Raw genomic sequence first — 20,318 nt, forward strand, 5'->3', positions numbered from 1 at the left:
AAACACAGCTGTCCTCAGTGAGCCACAGTGGACTCAGCCAGTGGACTAGTGGCAGCATCCCACGGCAGCCGCAGTATCTATGCTCTGGGCACCGCTGAGCCATTTCTGAGTGTCAGCAGATAGAAACAGTTGGTTTCGCCCGGAAGTGTGTCATTAACATAAAAATTTAAAACAGTGTTTTTCGCTTACTTGAGCTATATTTCAACCTGTTTAGTTAACTGTGTCAATTAATATCCACAATAACAGTAGGAAGATGTGCACTGATCCACACACCCTTCTTGATTGGTTGGTGTCGGCTCTCAACCAATAGCAGCCGTCTAAGGGAATGATGAAATAAAGTGTCCACAAAAGAGTGAGTACAGGGCGTTCTGTTGAAAAGAGAGCATTTGAGAAGGTGACTTCACGCTCCACTTGTGAGCCCCTTGCATTGCGCACAAGTGCAGAATTTGCCCGAGATGTTCACAGCAGTATATGCCATATGCTGAACATTTGTTCTTGCCAATCTCGAGGGGTGGTTCAGGGCCCCTTTAATACGCAGAATTATTCAACAACTTGCCAAGCTATCCACACTACTTGTCAGCCGACAGAAACACAGACAGTAGTGCACTTCCACCTACTACAGTGGAATCTCGATAAACGGAAATCGCTTAAACGGAACTGCCTCTTAAACGGAACACCATCCTCATGGTTGGTTGGTTTAGTATTCATGCAATTGCATTCAGCTTTGTCTCTAAGTAAATGGAACCCCTGATAAACGGAACTAATTTCCCTGGTCCCTCGAGGTTCCATTTAAAGAGGGTCCACCGTATGATGAAGGTGTATAGCCTGCTCAGTACAGACTGTCGGTGTATGGTGGTTTCAAATAGCCTCTGAACTACTGCTTCAAAACAAATCCTGTTCTTTGCATGTCCATTTTGTGCCATCCCAAAAGGATTCATGGAATAAAATTTTAAAATTAAATGTTTCTTTTGTTTTCCCCTTGAAACAGCTTCAAATAAGTCATCTAACATGTTCTATGAAACATCTGCTGAATTTTGTAGGTTACTCGGCAGAATAAATACAGTATATAGTAATGATTGTTATTGTGTATGCAATACAATGAAAATCACGACCAAAGTTTGTACTAGCGCCATTTAATGCCTGAATAGGTGCCTTTCTTTTATGTAAAATATTAACCAGTGTAAACACGAAATGCACAGAGCAGCTCTATGAAGGAGCAACAAAGGCAAGAAAGAGGAAGACAGTAAACAGGATATTTTTTTTAGAATAAGCCCTTTCCTTTTAGTCCTTTGTTGTGTGCAGTTTTCATTATCTCCAATCTGGCCAATCCCCCTCATGGGTATATGGGTGTGTGCCAGGTATTAAGGCCACAATAACATGCTCGCAAGGATTGCTTCTTGCTATTTCGCTCACTACACCCAAAGATATTGACAAAGCAATCAGACATTGCGAGACTTAATTGCCTCTACAAATACAAATAAAATTCTTAAAAAATGTTCAGGAGTTCTTCCTAACTGAATGTTCTCTATACCACCACCTGATTATGAGGCACGCCATGCTGAGGGGCTCTGGATTAATTATGACCACCTGAGTTTTTTTTCTTAATGTGCACTCAATGCACTGTACATCAGGGTTTTGGCATTTCTCCCCATCAGATGCAGCCACTGCAGCCAGGGGAGCAGAACCTCGGGCTCAGCAGTGCGATGTCATAGCCACTGGACTACCTTGGTAGGTACACACAAAGACACACAGCAATTATGTCTCAGAGCAAGTCCCAACTAGGCCAACAAGTTTTTCTTAATCACATCTTATTTCATTGTGTGTATGTGTGTGTGATAAGAAAAAAAGAGAGCAATAACTGTTTCCGCATATGTCAGAGTCATCGAGTATTGAACGAAGTCCGTAGTCTACTTTTTTAAGGGACAAAAGAGTGTAAAAACACACGCCTCAGTGTGTGTTTTTAGGTCGTTATATGCCTGTCTGTGCCTTTCTCGCTGGAGCCCGAAGAATGTTCAAACAACTAGCCCGCTAACTTGTGCTCAGAGGCAAGACGCCATTTGTATTCAAGTGGTCATAGCAGCCTGAATTTGAAACAAAGGCCTACACATTTCTGCACTGGTTGCCATTTCTTTCCTGTAAGTAGGTCTTAGTTATACCAACTTGTACACCAACGACATGTTTCCAAAAGGGTTCCACCTTATATTTTCACCGTTGCATGTGCAAGTGTGTGGACCCATGAAAAAGTTCCAAGTAGAAGCCCTTGATTTCACCACTGTGGTAACACGCAGAATGGTGATCACAAAAGTCTATTGTTATGGCTTTTCCTTCCCCCGCTGAGTGGTAGTGGTTTTCGGCACCTGGTAGTTTAGCTGCCTGCTTGCATTCCCTCAGCATTTCTGCCCTGGAGACTCTTTTCAACAGCTTTAAAGAACGAGCCCGAATATTTTAACTCACTGAAAGTAGGTCACAGTGACTCGCAGACGTGTTGAAATTACAATAGTGAACAAGAGTTGTGTGCGAGTCATCACAACACTTGGCCGAACTAATTTTATATGATAGTATGTAAGACCAACTGCTTTCAACATTTCAAAGGCCTCAACATGAATTGAAGATGAGGCAAATCCTGTTTTTTTCTATAGTCTTAAGCTTTACTCACCTGCTATGGATTAATGCGATAAAGCAAAGATTACAGAAAACTTGAACCCAACACAACCAAGTGCAAGAAAGAGTTCAGCCTAAGGGAAAATATGACTAGAGAAGTGGTGCAGTTCAATATAATTAAGCATGTGTTCAGACTGCTTGCAATAAAAAATGCAAAAAGGTTCACGGAAGACTGTGAAGCTGGGACTTCTCGAATGCTTGCTGCCAGGTAAATATTAAATCACAAGAACAAACAAAGGATGGCGTGCTCTGCTTTCAGCGTTTACATACAGCCTGGCTAATCACTTGTGACTACTGAATCTGCAGCAGCAACATTCCCTTTTGCTTGACTTTGCTTCTTGCAAGCCCTGAAAAGAAAAAAGAAAAGAGAAATGAATCAATTGATTAGTATATGAGAATGCTAAGAACATGACATTATATACTATTGGCTTGTTTGAAGCTAAAATTGCTACTCTTGATAAGTATGTCTCACGTGAACTTCAGAGGCAGTGCTTAATGTGTGGACACAAAAGCTGCAGCTTTTGTGTCCACTCATTAGCACTGCCTCTGAAGTTCAATGTAAAGGCAATGTATAAGTTCTATTTCTAAATTAAGGAATCTTAAGGAACCAATCATATGGTCCGTGCATGTTACCATTTCAGTGCAGAACAGTCTATGCCATAATTTTAGATAAGTGAACAGCCTGAACAATCCTACAGCTGTACCAGGTTATAGTAATACTGAATGTTGCAATTCCTGCCAAACAGTTTGTAAGCACAGCTGACTATGTTAAACTTGGTTCTCATCTGTCAGAATGTTTAACTTAACAGGTATTTTTTCCATCCCTAATGTTCCAGTGAAAATGCATACACTATATCTACTACTAGAAGTTCACATCACATTCACCATGATGCGTCACATTATCATGCCTCCAACGTTACCAGATGCACAGTGCAAAACAATGTTAATGCTTTAAAGGCCAACTGCAATGAACTTTTCAACAAGAAGCCCAATTTCAGATAATTTAGACATGCAGGCCCCTGTGCAAAATCATACGCTTGAAATACAAGTCAATGTGTTACAAAGAGCTCGCGAAAATTGATAATTTTCATACTGAAACTGGAAAAGAAAAGCGCCAGCAGTGACATACAGTGAAGAATGGGGAGAACCGGCACCCATGCTGTTCGCTTTCCCAAGGTCTCCTTGAGAGGAAGCTATGGCATTCCTTACTTGTTTCCATTCTGGTGTATCAGTGAACTGGTCCCGCACGTCTGCTAGCCACAGAGTTAGTATACTTTGTTCGCTCATTTGTGCACTGTGACAACACTGTTATGCACCCACAATGTTCTTTTAATGCCAGCTATCCACCCAGTCCAAACGTTTTTCGCTATCTTATTGTCTATGTTCAACTACAGGGCCTCAATGAGTCCTGCTTCTGCTTGAAGATGAGTCCATTGGGGTGGCCAAGCTAAAGGTGTGGTAGAGTCCGGCTCAACACAGACGCGATCCACGTGTGCCACAGCTGAGCTAAATCAGCAAAAATTAGACTACAGTAAAACCTCGTTAAACCATGCCCGCTTAAACAGTACTTTCGTTCTAAAAGTAGTAAAGTCAAATCCCCAACTCAGCGGCCATTGAACATAATGTGTTTTGTATCAGCATAAACCGTACCAGTTTATTGCGTATGCATCGTTTAAAACGTAGCGTTTCCACTTCTCGTCACGCAAACACGGTGGTGCGTAATCCCCATCGGGCGGCTCGGCAGAACAACAAGCCTCAGAGGTCGGAACAACGACCTCCAAGTGCCCTGTGCATTTGCGCGTGAAGCCACATCAACATCATTATTTCGACGCCGTGCCAGAGAGCATTGTGGCGTCGTGCTAGCGAGGAATTGCGTCATGCCGAAGGTCAGATAAAAAAAGACGCCGGGGGCTCAGCATAGAAGAAAAATTAGACATTGTCCGTGCTATCGCATGTGACACGAAGTCGGCGCTGGCACGCGACAGGGATCTGCTGTTGACTACGGTGTGTGGCATTTGGAATGCGAAGAAGGTGCTCAGCAGAGCTGCTGCGACTGCGAAGAGGTGTCGGCTATGAGGTTCGACTTTTCGCCATCGTTGCCTCTGTTGTTGCCGAAGTGTCGACTAGCGACAGTGATGAGGACGACACGGAAAGCGACACCACGGGCGATTCAAGCCTGACAGTGGCAGAAGCTGCGCGTTATGTCAGCCTTGCAATCGTCGCGACGAGAACATGGGCCCAATAACATAACTCTATTCCAAACGAAAAGTATCCCAAACTGCGGCACCCAGCAATGAAAAAGGCGCCCTGGGACTTCTGCAGCACTACTGCGCGCGTGCACGGAGAATACGTAACGCCAACGAGGAATCTGCCACGCGGGTGTTTGGTGAGAAGAGGAGGCTGGCTGAAAAGCTGGCACACAGCTTCAGTAAGTTTGAGGCCGCTGTCCTCGTGCTAAGCCACTGCAGCATCAAACGAAAATAAAACTTTTGTCGCGCAAAGTGAATAAATAGTGCATGTTTTTTTCCCCTTTTCATCGCACTCTCTCTGAGTTCTGTTTTTGACAGGTTTGTGGGCGATCTCATGCTATTTTGGTTAAACAGTACTACCGTTTAGTACGTACTTTTTCTGAGCTCCGGCCAACTACGGTTTAACGAGGTTTCACTGTAGAACAGGAATAGAATACGTCCTGTTGCACATCGGAGCAGCTGAAACAGGGTGCATCGCACGGTAGCTCGGCTGACTAGCAGCATGCTGTTGAGGCTCGTTGCAGCAAGCATGTTGCATTTGCGTCTCCGACCAACAAAGAGGCGCTCGTTCGTCGTGCACTTGTCTGCTAGCACTGCAGCAAAACTGATAGCGGCGCTGCTGCAGGTCACACTTAAAGCACAGGATAAAATTTTAACGATCTTAGCATCTCCGGCATGGTGTATCCAACTTCACCAGCCATTGCCTGGCACGCTGGAAGCGCCGGACTCGTCAATTGATCAGACAACTACCGCCATCTGTAGTAAAGGATGATAAGTAGCCGAGTCTTGGCATGGCTGGGCTAGAGGGGCTCGGTGCTAAGTGTGCGTAAACTGACGGCCAGACAGGCCAGATTGTGGCCGTGATAAAGCTTCGCATATTTCACTCTGCCAGCAGTGCATTCCTGCATGGCTTGCCGCCGCATCTACACCATCGCTGCTGCGCCACGTTCTCCTTTGTGACAAACGCAGTATGCTGTTCCTGCTTGTTTCTGGAGCTGTGTCAGAAAGTATATCATTCGTCTACTTCGACGTGTCCGATGTACAGACACACAAAATATCTTGAAGATGATGCACTACCTGAAATGATCGCTCGATAATGTCGTCCTTGAATACAACTCTGAATGTTACCGTTTGGTTTTTGTGTGCCAATGCGGCATGCAGTACTTATAGTCAAGCCGAGAAAGTGTTTGCCAAGCAGATCTTGATGGGTAAGTTACTGTGCTGTCGAAATGTAGCTTGTGAAGCTTTGTAAACTGCAGTTTAGATGTTTTGAGCACACTGGCTGGTCCGTGTCTCACTTGCCTGCTGTGCCGCTGTGCATGCTTTTGCTCTGAAAGCTGGGACTGGAAAGATGTGTTCAGCATTCCTCTACTCAACGTTGTGTACTGCACAACCATTGCTTATGTTCGAGTATGTATTTGAGCACCTGACGGCCATGCAATGCATCGGCATTCTTGCAACAGCTCAAATCACGAGTGCGAAAGCGAGAATGCACGCTGAGGGAGACGCCTATCATCTCGCAAATGATGAGCGAGCAATGCACCGGGCTGCCTAGGCGCAACTGAGAGATCAACAATTACGTACGGTTCTTCAATATTCGCCATACCTGCATCGCTACCGTGTCGCTACTGCTTTGCCACCAGGTACACGTGTCGTCTGCATAGGCGCTATTTAATACTACTAATAACAAAATTAGGCAATTACCAGCCCTGCGGCTTTACCAAGACTACTTTGGGAGTCTCTGCACGACATTTATAGTAAATTTAGCCCAAGTGAAATCTCATTGCAGTTGGCCTTTAAGATCAACTGCTGTAAATTTACTTCAGGCTACAATGCGACTCACAAGGCTATCTCCTGTCCACGCTACAGACAACTGCAGTTGCCACACTTGGTACTAATGCTTCAGTAGACCTCCAGTAGACTTGATGCTCGTTACAACAAACCACAATAATCCAGTGAGGAAGGTCCATTATATTCGAAGTACATTCTACTGCACTTGAACCTCGTTATAATGAAGTTGAAGGGGGAGCCTAGATTACCTTGTTATATCCGTTACATTGTTATATCCGTAATTGCAATTTACTGCAATACATGCCCAATGGGATGCACAATTGTAAACATGGAAATAAGAATACGACCTTGCACCCGTGGAGCTTCTACAAAGCCCCGCATGCAATGAAATCAGAATAAAACATCAAAAGAACCTTCGACGTACAACACATAACTTGGCACCTGACACTACATTCTTTAGATAGCTGCCTTCTGTTCAATTGTGGTGGTCGTTCGTGCCTGCTTTAACTTGGCTCATTGTGGTTGAGAAGCACGTGGCACACAACACAGTGCTCCGCTGCGTGATCAAGGAGGTTTGTGAACTTCACCACGCTGGCTTGGCTGGGCCTGTTTTGGGCTCCAAGACTGCACCGATGCCAATGCAATCTCGGAGGCCACGCCCAGCAGTCAGCCTATGCGCTGAGCTGCAGGGAGAGAGTGAAGTGAATGCATGGCCTGGGTGTGACCCCTAATATTGCATTGCGGAGATCTCTGAGGCTAGGCCCAGCTGCAGCTGCCGGTGCGGCACGCCGTAGTGAGAGAGAAGTGAGTGCACTAATCTTTCACACCACCGCACGTAGCCATGCAGCGTCGCACAGCTCACGCAGCCAGGCATGCGCAAGAGAGAAAGGTCAGTGGAGAAGTGCGATAGTGAGCAGGTGCTTGTGCACAGGTGTGCAGCTACGCGCTGTGGTGAGAAAGACCAGTGTTGCTCGACAACATATTCGAGGTGAGAACGCAGGAGTCTTGAACTGCCGTCAAAGATGAGAGCCAAACCCCATGATGTACTTGGCATGCAATGGTCCGGTATCTTTTAGTTTCGGAAACGAATCTAGTTTGTTATGTCCATTGGTGGGACAATCTCACTTCATCAAAACAAGCTTTGAAATACATGGATCTCTATGGGGATTTCAAGGAGAATTTCATTTACTTTGCTAAAGCCATTATTTCATTATATCCCGTTTTGTTATAACGAGGTTCGAGTGTACTCAAAATTAGGTCTGCGGCATGTTGTGAAAAGATGAAGCTTGGCATGTATTGTCATCTACTGTTTGATTATTAGGAGCTGAAGACAATTGCAAAAACAGTTCAACATTCCAAAGTAAAATCAATTTTTTAAAAATATTTACACGGTACTCATAAAAACACAAAGCAGCATAGTGCACTGACCATCATTTTCTGGGTGCTACCCTTCGACAAATAGCAATTTAACAGATTTATTCCCACAGCGGCAATAATGTCCTGTCAGAGAAAAATTGGGTTTAAGTGATATCTCCACCATCGCTGCCACTCCCCTGCGTGCTAGCAGCCTGTCCAACTGCCGCCAATGGCACAAACAGCGGTTACGAGTTTTTCTCACAAAGCCATGGTTGATAGAATAAATGTGTTAGTTTATTCTTTCGTGACAAGCGACGATTACTGCCAAATGAATAGCACGAGCGAGAGCTGTGATACTCTCGGAGCTTGTGTTCGGCCGCCACACTGCATTACATGTGAGATAGCTCGACTGCTGCCCTTTGTAGCCTGCATGCCGTGAATTGCCACTGTCTATCTTCCTTTAACATGCGAATTGATGCAATGAGAAGGATCACATTCTCAAGACAATGCAATTTGGAATCACTGGCAGTTATTTTTGAAGCAATGCACACTACCGCTTTGAAGTGAAGCAGGTTAGGCTAAGCAATGCCCTTAGCATTGAGCCGGCAGTGTTGGTTGAACTACTTGTGTGGTCGTCTCAAAATCTCTCTGTAACAGGCAAGGTGTCGCTTGGCGCACCATTGCGAGAAGCTTGAAATTGTTCTTTAAGCAGATTATATCTGCATAGGCCTCTGAAATAACCGCTGAGTTTTGCGAACAAAGCTGCACCAAGTGACAAAAACCAACTGCCAAAAAATTTTTCAGCATGTAAGAAGCACTGTTTTGATGTGGTAAATAATTACAAAGCAGCCGCCATGCAAAATTTTGTCTGAAACGTAAGCAAATTCATCACATCACCATCATTAGCCTATTTATGTCCACTGCAGGACGAAGGCCTCTCCCCGCGTTCTCCAATTACCCCTCTCCTGCGCCAACTGATTTTAACTTGCGCCTGCAAATTTCCCAATTTAATTAAGGACAGTACATTGAGCGCTAAAGCCACGTGCCAATGGCCTCACGAGAAGGAGACGGTGGCGAACTGTTGTGCCAAAACTTCGAAGGTACAGAAACGAGGCATTACTACTGCAGCATGGCGAATGCGCGCCTCTGGAGATACTGCTGCAGGATGGAGTTGGATATCTGTAGGAAAAGAGCGGTCCAGCGCGAGGTGCGAATGTCTGTAGTGACGCAGCGCACACGTTCGCGAGATAGTCAGAAGCGTACACTTGTGTGCGCAGAAAATGCGGGAAGCAATTCATCACAAGCAGCTAGAAAAAATGCTAGCTGTTTCCACATGGGGTCCCATGTGGTTGTACCTATCACATGGCTGTGCATCAGTCGAGAGTTTTAGCAGAGTGTTACCATACACTGTGAGCATTACCACATACCGGCTGCTACGAGTGCAGATGTGCGGAGTTTAGCAGGCTCCAGTATAAGTTTCCCAGAACACTCCCGCCATATACTGCGTTTGCATAACAACATGGCCACACCGGCTGCACACTTCGATTCTAATTCGCTCGTGATACTTGCTCTCATTTGTCATAGCAAGAAACAAGTGGCTAAATCGGCTATTTATTTCATATACCATACACCGTATAACATATACAGTAACGCTCTGCTAAAACTGTCTAGTGATGATGAAAAGTGCACGTATGCAATTTACAACCTTTGTCCGTAAAGTTCCAAGGCAGTCCATTAAAAATAATGCGTTTAACATTAAAATTATTTGTGCAGCACCCCTTTGAAATAGCCTCCCTTGCAGTCTATACACAGCTTCCAATGCTTCTTGAGGTCTTGGAAACAGTTGGAAAACGCTTCTTTTGGCAGAGCTGTCAGCTCCTTTGCCATGGCATCCTGAATGGCCTCTACGCTCCCCATCCAGCGACCTTTTAGGGCTCTCTTTACACAAGGAAACAGGGAGAAATCGCATGGGGAGAGGTCAGGCGAGTATGGCGGATGGTGAAGTACAGTAATGCTGTGCTTGTGGAGAACGCTCCATTGTCCAGATGCCCATAAGTCAGGGCGACGGCGTCGCAGCGCATCACGTATGCGTAGGAGCACGCGGATATAAAACTCGTGATTCACCGTCTGCCCCTGTGGGACGAACTCGTGTATGACACCTCTGGCATCGAAAAAAACTATCAGCATCGTCTTTGTTTGGTCTTCTGTCGCCGCACCTTTCTCGACGCCAGAGAGCTTGTGGATCGCCATTCGGCGCTCTGCCTCTTTGTTTGAGGATCGTATTAAAAACACCATGTTTCGTCTTCAGCAATGATGCTGTCGACGAATGCAGCATCTTTCTCTGCCTCAGAGAGCAAATCAGCGCTTACTGATGCCTGCGTGTCCTTCTGGTCCTGTGTGAGGGAGTGAGAGCGGCGCAAGTCTGGCATTCAGCTTTCTTTTCCCCAAGTTCTCACGCAAAATTTGGTGCCATGTTGTCTTACTAATGTCGAGAGCATCCGATAGCATGCGGACTGTAATGGTGCAATTTTGCTGTACGATCTCCCTGATCTGAGCCACATTGTTTTCATTCCGTCAGGTTGCAGGGCACCCCTGCCTAGTGTCGTCTTCCACCAACGTTCTCCCCAAAACGAACCTCTTGTGCCGCTCCAAAACTCGCGCCCGCGATAATGTCTCGTTGCCGTAAGCGTCACGAAGGAGCTCATGCGTCTGTGTGGCTGTCTTGCCAAGCTTCACACAGAATTTTATGTTTACACGCTGTTCGAGGTGGACGTTCATCTCTCCACATTCACTCACAGTTGAATGTGCAGACTAGAGACAATGTCTTTTTCTACATGTAGTGCCATCTAGCGGCTGCCGCAGCAATTACCATGCATAGCTCAGGTTAGCCCGAAAAGATGGCGCTACACATACGCACCAACATTTGTTTTGGGGAATCATTTCTAGAGAAGAAAGTAAATCAGTCTCGAAACTTCACAGACATAGGGTGCATCATTGCTTCTAGGCCACACATGGGCATGACGCACTACCAATGGGCAGTCAAAATCTGCAGGAGACACTCCACTGGCCTGTCAAAAACATGATGCTTGCATTTCTTTTACACAGACGTGACCACCAAATATTTTAGACAATATCATTGTTCAATCTTATAATGAATATGGCATATGACAAAGGTACTTTCTCACAGGACGCTACTTCATCCTAACGAAGTTCAAGCATACTGACATGTGTGCTTGTTTATCTTTCTCCAGTGACCGCACAAGACGTGCCTGCAAGATTGTAACCCACTGGAATGTTATCTATGGTCTTATGCATTGTCTGTTGTCACCGAAGCATGTATAATCTCATCGTACATGTGAGACGAATTATGTAGTACTTTCTGGAAGACACACAGGGACCAGCGATTACTCTGGAAACTTCGATGACTCATGTATAAAAGCCGGCGCGCTTGATCGCCAGACGAGAGTTCGGTGATCGCCTACCATGTTCGTCGCTACCACTGTGCTTTGAGTTAACTTGCTTTTGTGGGCACACTTTCGCCCAATAAAAAGTTACTTTCATCATTCACAGTCTTGCTGTTGTGTTACACACAGTCACCACAACAAAACAATATTCAGAAACCACACAGAAAAAAAGAACATACAGTCACATGTGCATAGATCTTGTACGGTCATTCATAACTGGTGATTTGGCAGTGCAAGAAACAAATCAATAAAGCTTTGGCATGTCGGCCTCTTAACCCTTTAACAGTCAATGATGTAAATATACGGCGCCGCGAACAAGTCCGAAAATGGTCGATGCCGTATATTTATGGCGCCGTCTGTACGTTTAAAAAGTGCACCAATTTCCAAACTTTTTCTTTTCTGTCATGTGCTGCCACTATGTGGGGATACAGGGAATTTTTTTGCCCACCTCCCTCTCTCGGTTTTCGTTGCATGGTTTGTTTTAGCACTAGTTTGCTCCCGCGCTTCTATATACTACCGCTCGCGCATTGGCGTGCGTGCATGTGGGCGGCCATTTGGATTTTGTTTCGCGGGCGGTTTCAGCTTTCTGCGCTTGCAAAAGTGATGGCTATCTCGTTACTAATCGCTCAAAGGGCGACCGCTTGTTTCTCGCTTGTTTAGTGCTCATAGGGGTGCGCATAGGAAGGATGCCGCCGTGCATGCGTTTCCGTTTCTTTTTTCTTTTTTTGGGGGGGGACTCGACAAAACTAATTGCCCTAGCTGGTTGGCGATAAGATGAAGATTAGCGGAAGTTTGTCACACGTGTTGCTTTTCTTTTTTTTGATGGGCACACAACCAAACAGTTCCCTTGAGTGCGCGCACCTACGCAGTTCGATTACGCTATGGACGTACGTATTAGTGTAAGAGCAGGAACATTTGAGAATTGCGAAATATTCTCGTGTGCGGATTTTCAAAGCCTTGAACTATGTGCATAAAAATGCATGAAATTTTTAATTCTGATAAGTTTATTTCCTTTTTTATTGTTGTTATTCATGAATGAAGAGTGCATATATACCAACGCAAAATATTTTTTTCTAACTTTATGGTCACCCTAGAAAAATTACAGTAAAATTTTTTCAAAATAAGTCCATAGGAAGAATTGGAATCTGCAACAAAAAAAATCGACCCTGGGCGGTCGCATATGGCGAAAAAAATCGACCCTCAAAGAGTTAAAACCTGAAGTCTGCTTACCTGATAGTAGCCAGTATGGTAGCCGGTCATATACCATGACATAAGCATGGAGGCCAGTGCTTCCTCGTTGTTCGGGAGGTCACCATGAGCAATGGGAGGCGGCGGTGGAATGGATTGCTTCTGAAGGTGAGTGAAAGACAAAGATAAAGATGTGTGAAGGTACGACATGACCAAGTACTTCCCTAGATCAATATTACAAGGCAGTTCACATATCTTGAAACAAACTTCAAAGTCTTTGTAAATTATTGTTCGAGGATGAGGCCACAGGCAGATGCTCACAGTCCCCCTCCCTCCTTGTTCACTATTTTTGTTGAGCCCCCCACCCTCACTTTCTTTGATGCCATTCAGGATCCTCACCTTGATGAGGCTAGTAGCAGTCATCTTGAGTCACTCAGAATGTCATTTTGTGTCTGCAATATTATACACTCTACAAAAGTGTAAGGTAAACACAACAGCCTAAAGAGAATTGTCATGTCTACAAAAGAGAGACCTTATGGAAATTGTAACAAGAGTGTCATTTTGCTCAAACACAGAGATATTCGTTTTGTTTGCTAGTTAGGGCTGCTGAAGACATGCTGAAACGTGTGACATCCCTTTTGCAATGGATGGCAAATACCCTGTAGAGAGCAGCAGTCAAGATAGCTGCACACAACATGTATCTTTCCATCATGAAGCTGTAGAAATGAACTTAAGGTTAGATTATATTGTGTATCTGAGCTCTAGCATTGCAGTGATGCTAAGTGATGATAAATTTACAACTTGCAGCCCAGTTATTCCCGGTGCAAGTCTCGTCCGTCACATGAGCATGCTTGTAGCCTGGCTGTTCTTTTGTTTCTTGCAGATGAGTGCATTGCTTATATTATGAATACTGCATTTCTGAATTTAGGTAACAAACTGTCGTAACCATGACCGTGATGTGTGAATGGACTGTTCTAGCTGCAATTATTTTGCCATAGTGGTGTAATGGCCATACACTGCACCTAAAGTGAGTAACACTGCACAAATTCTCAGTGATTTCAACTGCCTATGAGTGTCAGCGCTTTGCTTCCAGCTTCTGAAGCCTTGCTTCGCTAGAATGAACGGGTTGCAACGATTATTTCTTATGGGATTTTTCATCTGGTGAGTTCTCTCATAAGTCTTTTCAAATTGAAGGCATGGTCCTGCAAGGTAAAATGTATCAGTTTACTATTCAGTTACATGTGGACTGCCAAGTAGCATCTATGAAGAGGTCAGCCACGATGCATCATCTAAAAGAGACAATGGGACAGAGTAGGTGAGGACAATAATACTGGTGACACCTAGTAAGGTGAAAGTGTGTGCCATGTGCTGATGACCTATGACAAAATTAATAAATGATTATGTTACATGATGGATGAAAGAACTAACTGCACAAAGCTTGGTTGCACAAGCATGCGCTATTGTTCATTCTGTAATGCAACAATACATCAGATGCTTGAAAAATATGTTTCGATGCTGCTTTGAAGGCAAAACTGCAGTTTCCTAATAAAGAAATGTGCTTGTGCATATGTGTGAGTAGATATTCAAGAGTATTTCCACGCTGAAGACAGTCTTTAATGGTCAAATCTGTATTTTACATAAATGTGTCCTTCTTATGGCGGTGAAATTCCAGTAATAGGAACTTTAGTTCCAGAACATGTGTTCTGCCACCTTAAAGGAACACTAAAGAGAAACACTTAAATCAGTTTAGACTGATAAGGTATGCATTGAAACTATGTTCCCGTTAATTTTGCAGTATTAGGTTGATATTAGGAAAGAAGATATGAATTTCGCGACAGAACCCCAGCTCCGCTATATCAGTGCAGCGCCACAGATATTAAAGTATTTCTTTCATATTCGGGCTGTTGTGGCCAAGTAAGATTTCTTGAAACTTCACAAGTTCAGCCTTTGACTCATTTAGAATACAGTGGAGTCTCAACAAACGGAAATTGCTTAAGAGGAAGCTTTAGCTCGGGCCCAACTCCGACGCGGCCTATTCAAATACATGTAAAACGCAAAAACGTTTTCATGAGATAACCCCTGGACCGATTTTGATGAATATTGTGGCATTTGAAAGAGAAAGTTAAATTCTAGTGACTGTTGGAAGCGGAATTTCGATTTAGGGCTAGAATTTTCTTAAAACGATTTTCAAATATTTCACCGTTTGAAAAAAATAGAAGCACGAAGTTTACAAATTCATAGCTCTGCATCAAGAACTGATATCGCGGTTCTGTAAACGGCATCCATTAGATCATTCAAAGCGGACAAATTCAATATGTCATTTTACATCTTACGTGAATTTGTTACGTTGGTTACAACGGTTTTGCAAAAGTTGTATTTCCCTGTGATTAATTTTTTTTATATTCATGTGTAACATATCAATTTTGTCCGCTTTAGATGTACTACTAGATGCAATTCACAGAATTGTATTATCATTTTTAGTGGTTGAGTTACAGAGTTGTAAACTTGATAGTTTCGTTTTTTGAAAATTTTCTATTTTTGCCAATTTTTAATAAAAAATTGACGACCTAACTTAAAAATTCGAAATGAACAGTCACTAGATTTTAAGTTTGTCTTAAAGCAACAAACCTCGTCAAATTTGGTGCAGTGGTTGCCGAGAAAAACGAATTCTGCTTTTACATGTATTTATATAGGAGCACCCGAGCTAAAGCTTCCTATTAAACGAAACTGCTGCTTAAATGGAACACCATCCTCATGGTTGGTTGGTTGGTTTTGTACTCATGCGATGCTCTTTGCAATGTATGGAACTTCTGATAAACGGAACCAATATCCCTGGTCCTTTGAGGTCCCGTTTAAGGAGAGTCCACTGTATGTAATGTACTTGATCTCTACCAATAAAAAATTAACTGGGCCAGAGCCTACACTGTCAAAATCCCTGATGTCATGGCAGGATGATGTGGGACTTTAAGGCAATGCCGCCTCCTATCTTTTGTATTTACGCCTCTTCTGTCTTACCAAGCTTCCCTCACAGCAAGTGTGGCCTTTTTTTGGTATTGAAGGAGGCTAATTTAGTAGCACATATGAAATTATTTGCCTCTATAGTGTCACACAATCGTTTGCTGCATTCGGCTGAGTTCAGACGCACGCAAGCAGGCTCGCTAGCGCATCCCGTGCTCTTGCACAACATGTTCCCAGCAGAGCATGACACTTCATGCCCGTTTTGCAGACGATCGAAAGGCACTCTAGCACACATCCTTGCAGAGTGCACTAAGCTCAAGAACCCCCCACCATCCCTACCCCCCACACTCCCCAGCCCCAACCCACCCCACGAGCGATGGGAGACCTTGTTGTCAAGCCCCGACCTACCGACCCAGCTTGCGCTGGTGGCTAGGGGCCAGGAACTGCTGGACGCATATGGGACCTAAGAAGAAGGTTCCACCCCATATGGTGCCAGCGCGCACCAACCTCTACTAAGGCCTCAGTATAAAAGTTGATTCTCTCTCTCTCTATAGTGTCCCTTTAAAGACCATGCTGCTGTGACCAGTAAGCATGACCAACTTGCAAGTCCAGAGTGCATGTTTGTACAACTGTAAAAGTGGCCGCAACACCACGTATTACGCAGTACACTGAGAAAGCCTTTGCATGAATTGCCAACAATAGGGACCAATAAGTGCAAACTCAAGATTGTCCATTTAAAACTTAGTACTTTCCATGGCGTTTTCATTAGAGCATGTTTTCGGTAGACATCCAAATCAGATTTAAAATTTCTGAAGTGGTACTTTGTATAACCAAGTGACATAGCCATGTTGCGCACCTTAACGGAACTCTGAAAACACTTTTCTAGTGAAAGAATGACCTCCTTATTAAAGGATGTTGCCTCATGAATCTTCTGATGCAAAAATCTTTTAATCCTTCAAGTTGTTAGCGGAGTTTGACGTAGTTATCGCACCGATAAGTGGCTTTCTCACTTCTTTCCATCTTCACTAGTGCACTGGAAACTACAGAGGGAAGAAGCCAAGGAGGCCCGGCCCGAAAGTTGAGTTTCTTGGCAGCAAGGGGGTCTGACCACAGCCCCCTGGGGCTACACTAGGCCACAGCTAACTCGGAGGCCTCACGTAGCATATGCAGCCACGCACAACTCTCATGTGTAGAATGGCAATGCAAAGATGAAATGATCTTTCTGTCTTTTTGAGATCGCAGACATATATATGTTAATTTTATCTGACTCACAATTAGCAATACTAATAATATTACTGAGGATATTCTTACAATCATGAAATCAGCCAACAGCTACTGGCAGATCCCGGTGCTCGTGGTGACACTGCAGAATGACAGCGCAGAGGCGAGCGCAAGTGGTTATTCACTGTTTCTGGCACGAGGTTGTAAATTCCTTGCTGCATGCAATGAAATAATATTTACATGTTGAGAAACATCTTACTATGTTCACAAAGTGTTTCAGGGCCTCTTTAGTACATAGGTGCGTACTTCTACACATAAATATGTAATCTGCATTATTGTGTTGGTAGTATAATACTAATACAACAGGCAGATAGTTTTTAGTTAACATCACGGGGCTTTGGTAATGACAGCCACATTGTCTACCCATTGCAGGTTTGAAGGTGGAGCTACTGTAGTGAAGCTAAGGCTAACTAAGAAATGGCTGCTATTAGGCATGTCTTTACAGGCTTGTGCGACAGTCTAATTTAAAGAGATACTGAATAGAGATTTTGCCATCAAGATATTTAACCCAAACGAAAGCTCAGGCATTAAAAGTGGAAAACACAGCACTGTTTTTGGAATGAAATCAACATAAAATTACGAACTTGACAATTTTCTCATAAACAAGCGCACCTAGCAGCTGTGCCGCAATACACAGGATGTAACATTAATACTACCGGATACTGCTGATGTGGCCTCCGCGATTGTTCCTGGAGATCGAAGTGATCTCCGAGGCCACACTGCTGCACTCACTGATTCCCCATCGACCACCTGCTCGTGTAATCTGCCCCCCGACTTATCAAGAACAGTATGAATTGCAAAGAACGATGCGCAATGCTTTGTTTCTTTGTGGTGTTGCGTCCAAAAATGGCAACGCGCGTTTTTTGGGTGCTTCCTGTGAGGCAGCGCCTTCACCGGCACCCGCTGAGATGGTGACGGGGCCCAACGCCAACTTTGACGGGCAAACAAAGATGCCCCCTTTGAGGCGACAACCTCTGTGGAAGTGGTAATGACCGTCATGGACAGTCTCCTGACCCTGACAAGGTGACCGTCAGGGAGAGCAACGAGCCAATGTCGACTTCTGTGGAAACAGTGTGAAGCCCCGTGGCGTGCACTCCCCCCAGACTCTGCACCTTGTGCTCGTCAAGAGGCACAAAACACAAAAGCTCGTCAACAGGCACAAAACAGACATCTTTGGAGGACGCTGCTTTGTTTTACACTAACATTGTCAATAAAAGCATTCCTGCACAAGCGACAAACACTGCACGCCATCAACTGACAATTCTGCTGGAAGCCGCTGGTGAGGTCGGTAGGCAGAGCTCGCCGGACACCGCAGCCGATGGTGCTTGCGAGCTAGCTCCACCTCATTATAGAGCACTTATTTTTGCCTACACAATTAACGTTTGTACAAGTAGGTGATCCGTAAACAAAAAAAAATTGGTTTTCTCGACAACCCTGATAAGAAGAGCAAATGTGCAAACCAAGAGATACTCTTCTCGCTGAGAAGGTCGGTGTGTGCTGCATGCGAAATGCTCTCGCACTATGGCTCCTGATCTCGTCAGTAGTTGCAGAACAGGAGCTATTTTGACATAATCTTATTCTAATAATTAACATTTCATGTCAGAAACAAACTGTAGCCAGTTTTTGTGCGGCTACGAGTGGCAATGGATGCGAATGCCTAGGCCGGGGTGACTGGACCGATGAGGAACAGGCACACTGAAGGCACCGACTATGTGTCGGGCAACATCACACATATTCGGAATTCTGCTTGGCTGTGGCCGTCCGATCACCCACCGTTGTATAACGATATCCAGGCAGTTTGTCATTCGTTCGGCATACAATTCGATGCCGCATCCCGTTGCAACTTGTTTGAAATCACTGTGAGTGCTAGTACAAGCGGATGCCAGATCGTACCTTGTGTCTCCTACAGTACGTCAGAGTCACAGTAGTCACTTGTGCCTCGCTTTCCTTAGCATTTTGCATATTTATGACCTCACAAGTGCAAGTGATTATGCTTCAGCGATACTTTGCACATTTCGCTTTTGCCTGCACTCGCCCTGATAGTGTACTCTTTTCCTCTTTTAGACTCCCATTTACCCAGTGCAGGATAGCAAACCGAATATCGTACTTAGTTAACCCCTCTCCATTTTCCATTATTCCTCTTCCTTTCTCGATGCATTTACACAGCACAGCACAAGGTGTGCAAACATCAGCTAAGCTATGCTAAGAGCTCGCTGTCTGTATCTGTATGCTGCTGCCACGGGTAGGCGTGAAGTCACCGCTATCAGTGTGCCACCCCACACGGACTAGCTTGCGGCTGGTGCATAATCATAAAACTCTTGAGACTACAGCCATCTGTTAAAAAATATGTGCTACAAACATTCTGTATCTGAATATTCGCATCTTCTGAGTGAAATTCTGATGTGTTCTTCAGTTTTTCAAATTTTTATTCAGTATCCCTTTAAGTGTGAAAGGTAATAAAACATTAAATATGTTGTAACGCATGTGAATAACAAAAAGCAAGACGTTTGAATTACACATAAATAGGGTTCAGTACTCTCGGTTTAAACCAAAAAAAAGGGAAGAAAGGAGAATAGCTTAAGCAAAGAAGGGCCTGTGTGCTCACACCTCAGTGACAATCTTGCATAAGGCGACTGCCAAATGAGCTCATAAGCAAGTGCAGCTCTTTACACTTGATGCTAAGATTCTGTCGGCAAGTTGCACCTGCCATTGACATTTAGACTGTTGAAGTTCTTTATGCTAAAGCATTTTTGCACAGTGGTCTTGCAAAGAACTTGCCCTGGACGCTTAGTTATTCTCATTTTTCTGTAGCCCTGTGACAAGATATGAATGGCATGAAGTCGCATAGGTCAATAAGTAATTGCAATGTAGATGCAAAAATGAGTGGTAGATATTTTAAAAAGACAGTAAATATGAATATTAAGTATGTCTACATTACTTGACTATGCTGGTGCAATAGCAAAATGCCTTCTCTGAGTGTGTGAAAGGAACGTTGCTAAGCCAAAAATAAAAAAAAGAGAGGGCTGCTGCTGTGATGTCATGAGTGTTGTTAGCATCTACTTGGGTCTAGTTAATTCTTTATCAGCAAAATCAGTAAAGGAGACCAATATTGAATTTGATAGAGATCAAGTGTTTCCCCTTTTTTCTTTCTTAGAACAGCTCTAACAGTCAACTTCTCCTGCATAACAATGGCTAAATATGAAAAGTACCGTATATACTCAATTCTAGCGCATCCTCGATCATAACGTGCACACAATGCATGATGGCCAGACGTAGAGAATGCAGTTTGCTTGATTGTAAGGGCCAACTCTATTTTCGTATACTTAAGGGGACATTAAAGGCAAATACTAAGTCGACATGGGCTGTTTAT

The 20,318-nt window shown here is 44.1% G+C and overlaps 1 protein-coding gene across 1 annotated transcript in view; it reads right to left on the reverse strand.

Annotated features, from left to right (window-relative positions):
* Window positions 1-2,760: 2,760 nt before the first annotated feature.
* The window catches only part of LOC126540731 (survival motor neuron protein-like), a 29,919-nt gene continuing 12,361 nt past the window's right edge, over window positions 2,761-20,318 (reverse strand). The window contains exons 7-8 of the mRNA XM_050187578.3: window positions 12,752-12,871; window positions 2,761-3,008 (exon numbers count right to left, since the gene is read on the reverse strand). Of these exons, the coding sequence (XP_050043535.1) occupies window positions 2,943-3,008; window positions 12,752-12,871 (186 nt within the window). The 3' untranslated portion in view covers window positions 2,761-2,942. The remainder of the gene's footprint in view (window positions 3,009-12,751; window positions 12,872-20,318) is intronic.

Source organism: Dermacentor andersoni, chromosome 2 (genome assembly GCF_023375885.2).
Source record: "Dermacentor andersoni chromosome 2, qqDerAnde1_hic_scaffold, whole genome shotgun sequence".
NCBI classification, from domain to species: domain Eukaryota; kingdom Metazoa; phylum Arthropoda; class Arachnida; order Ixodida; family Ixodidae; genus Dermacentor; species Dermacentor andersoni.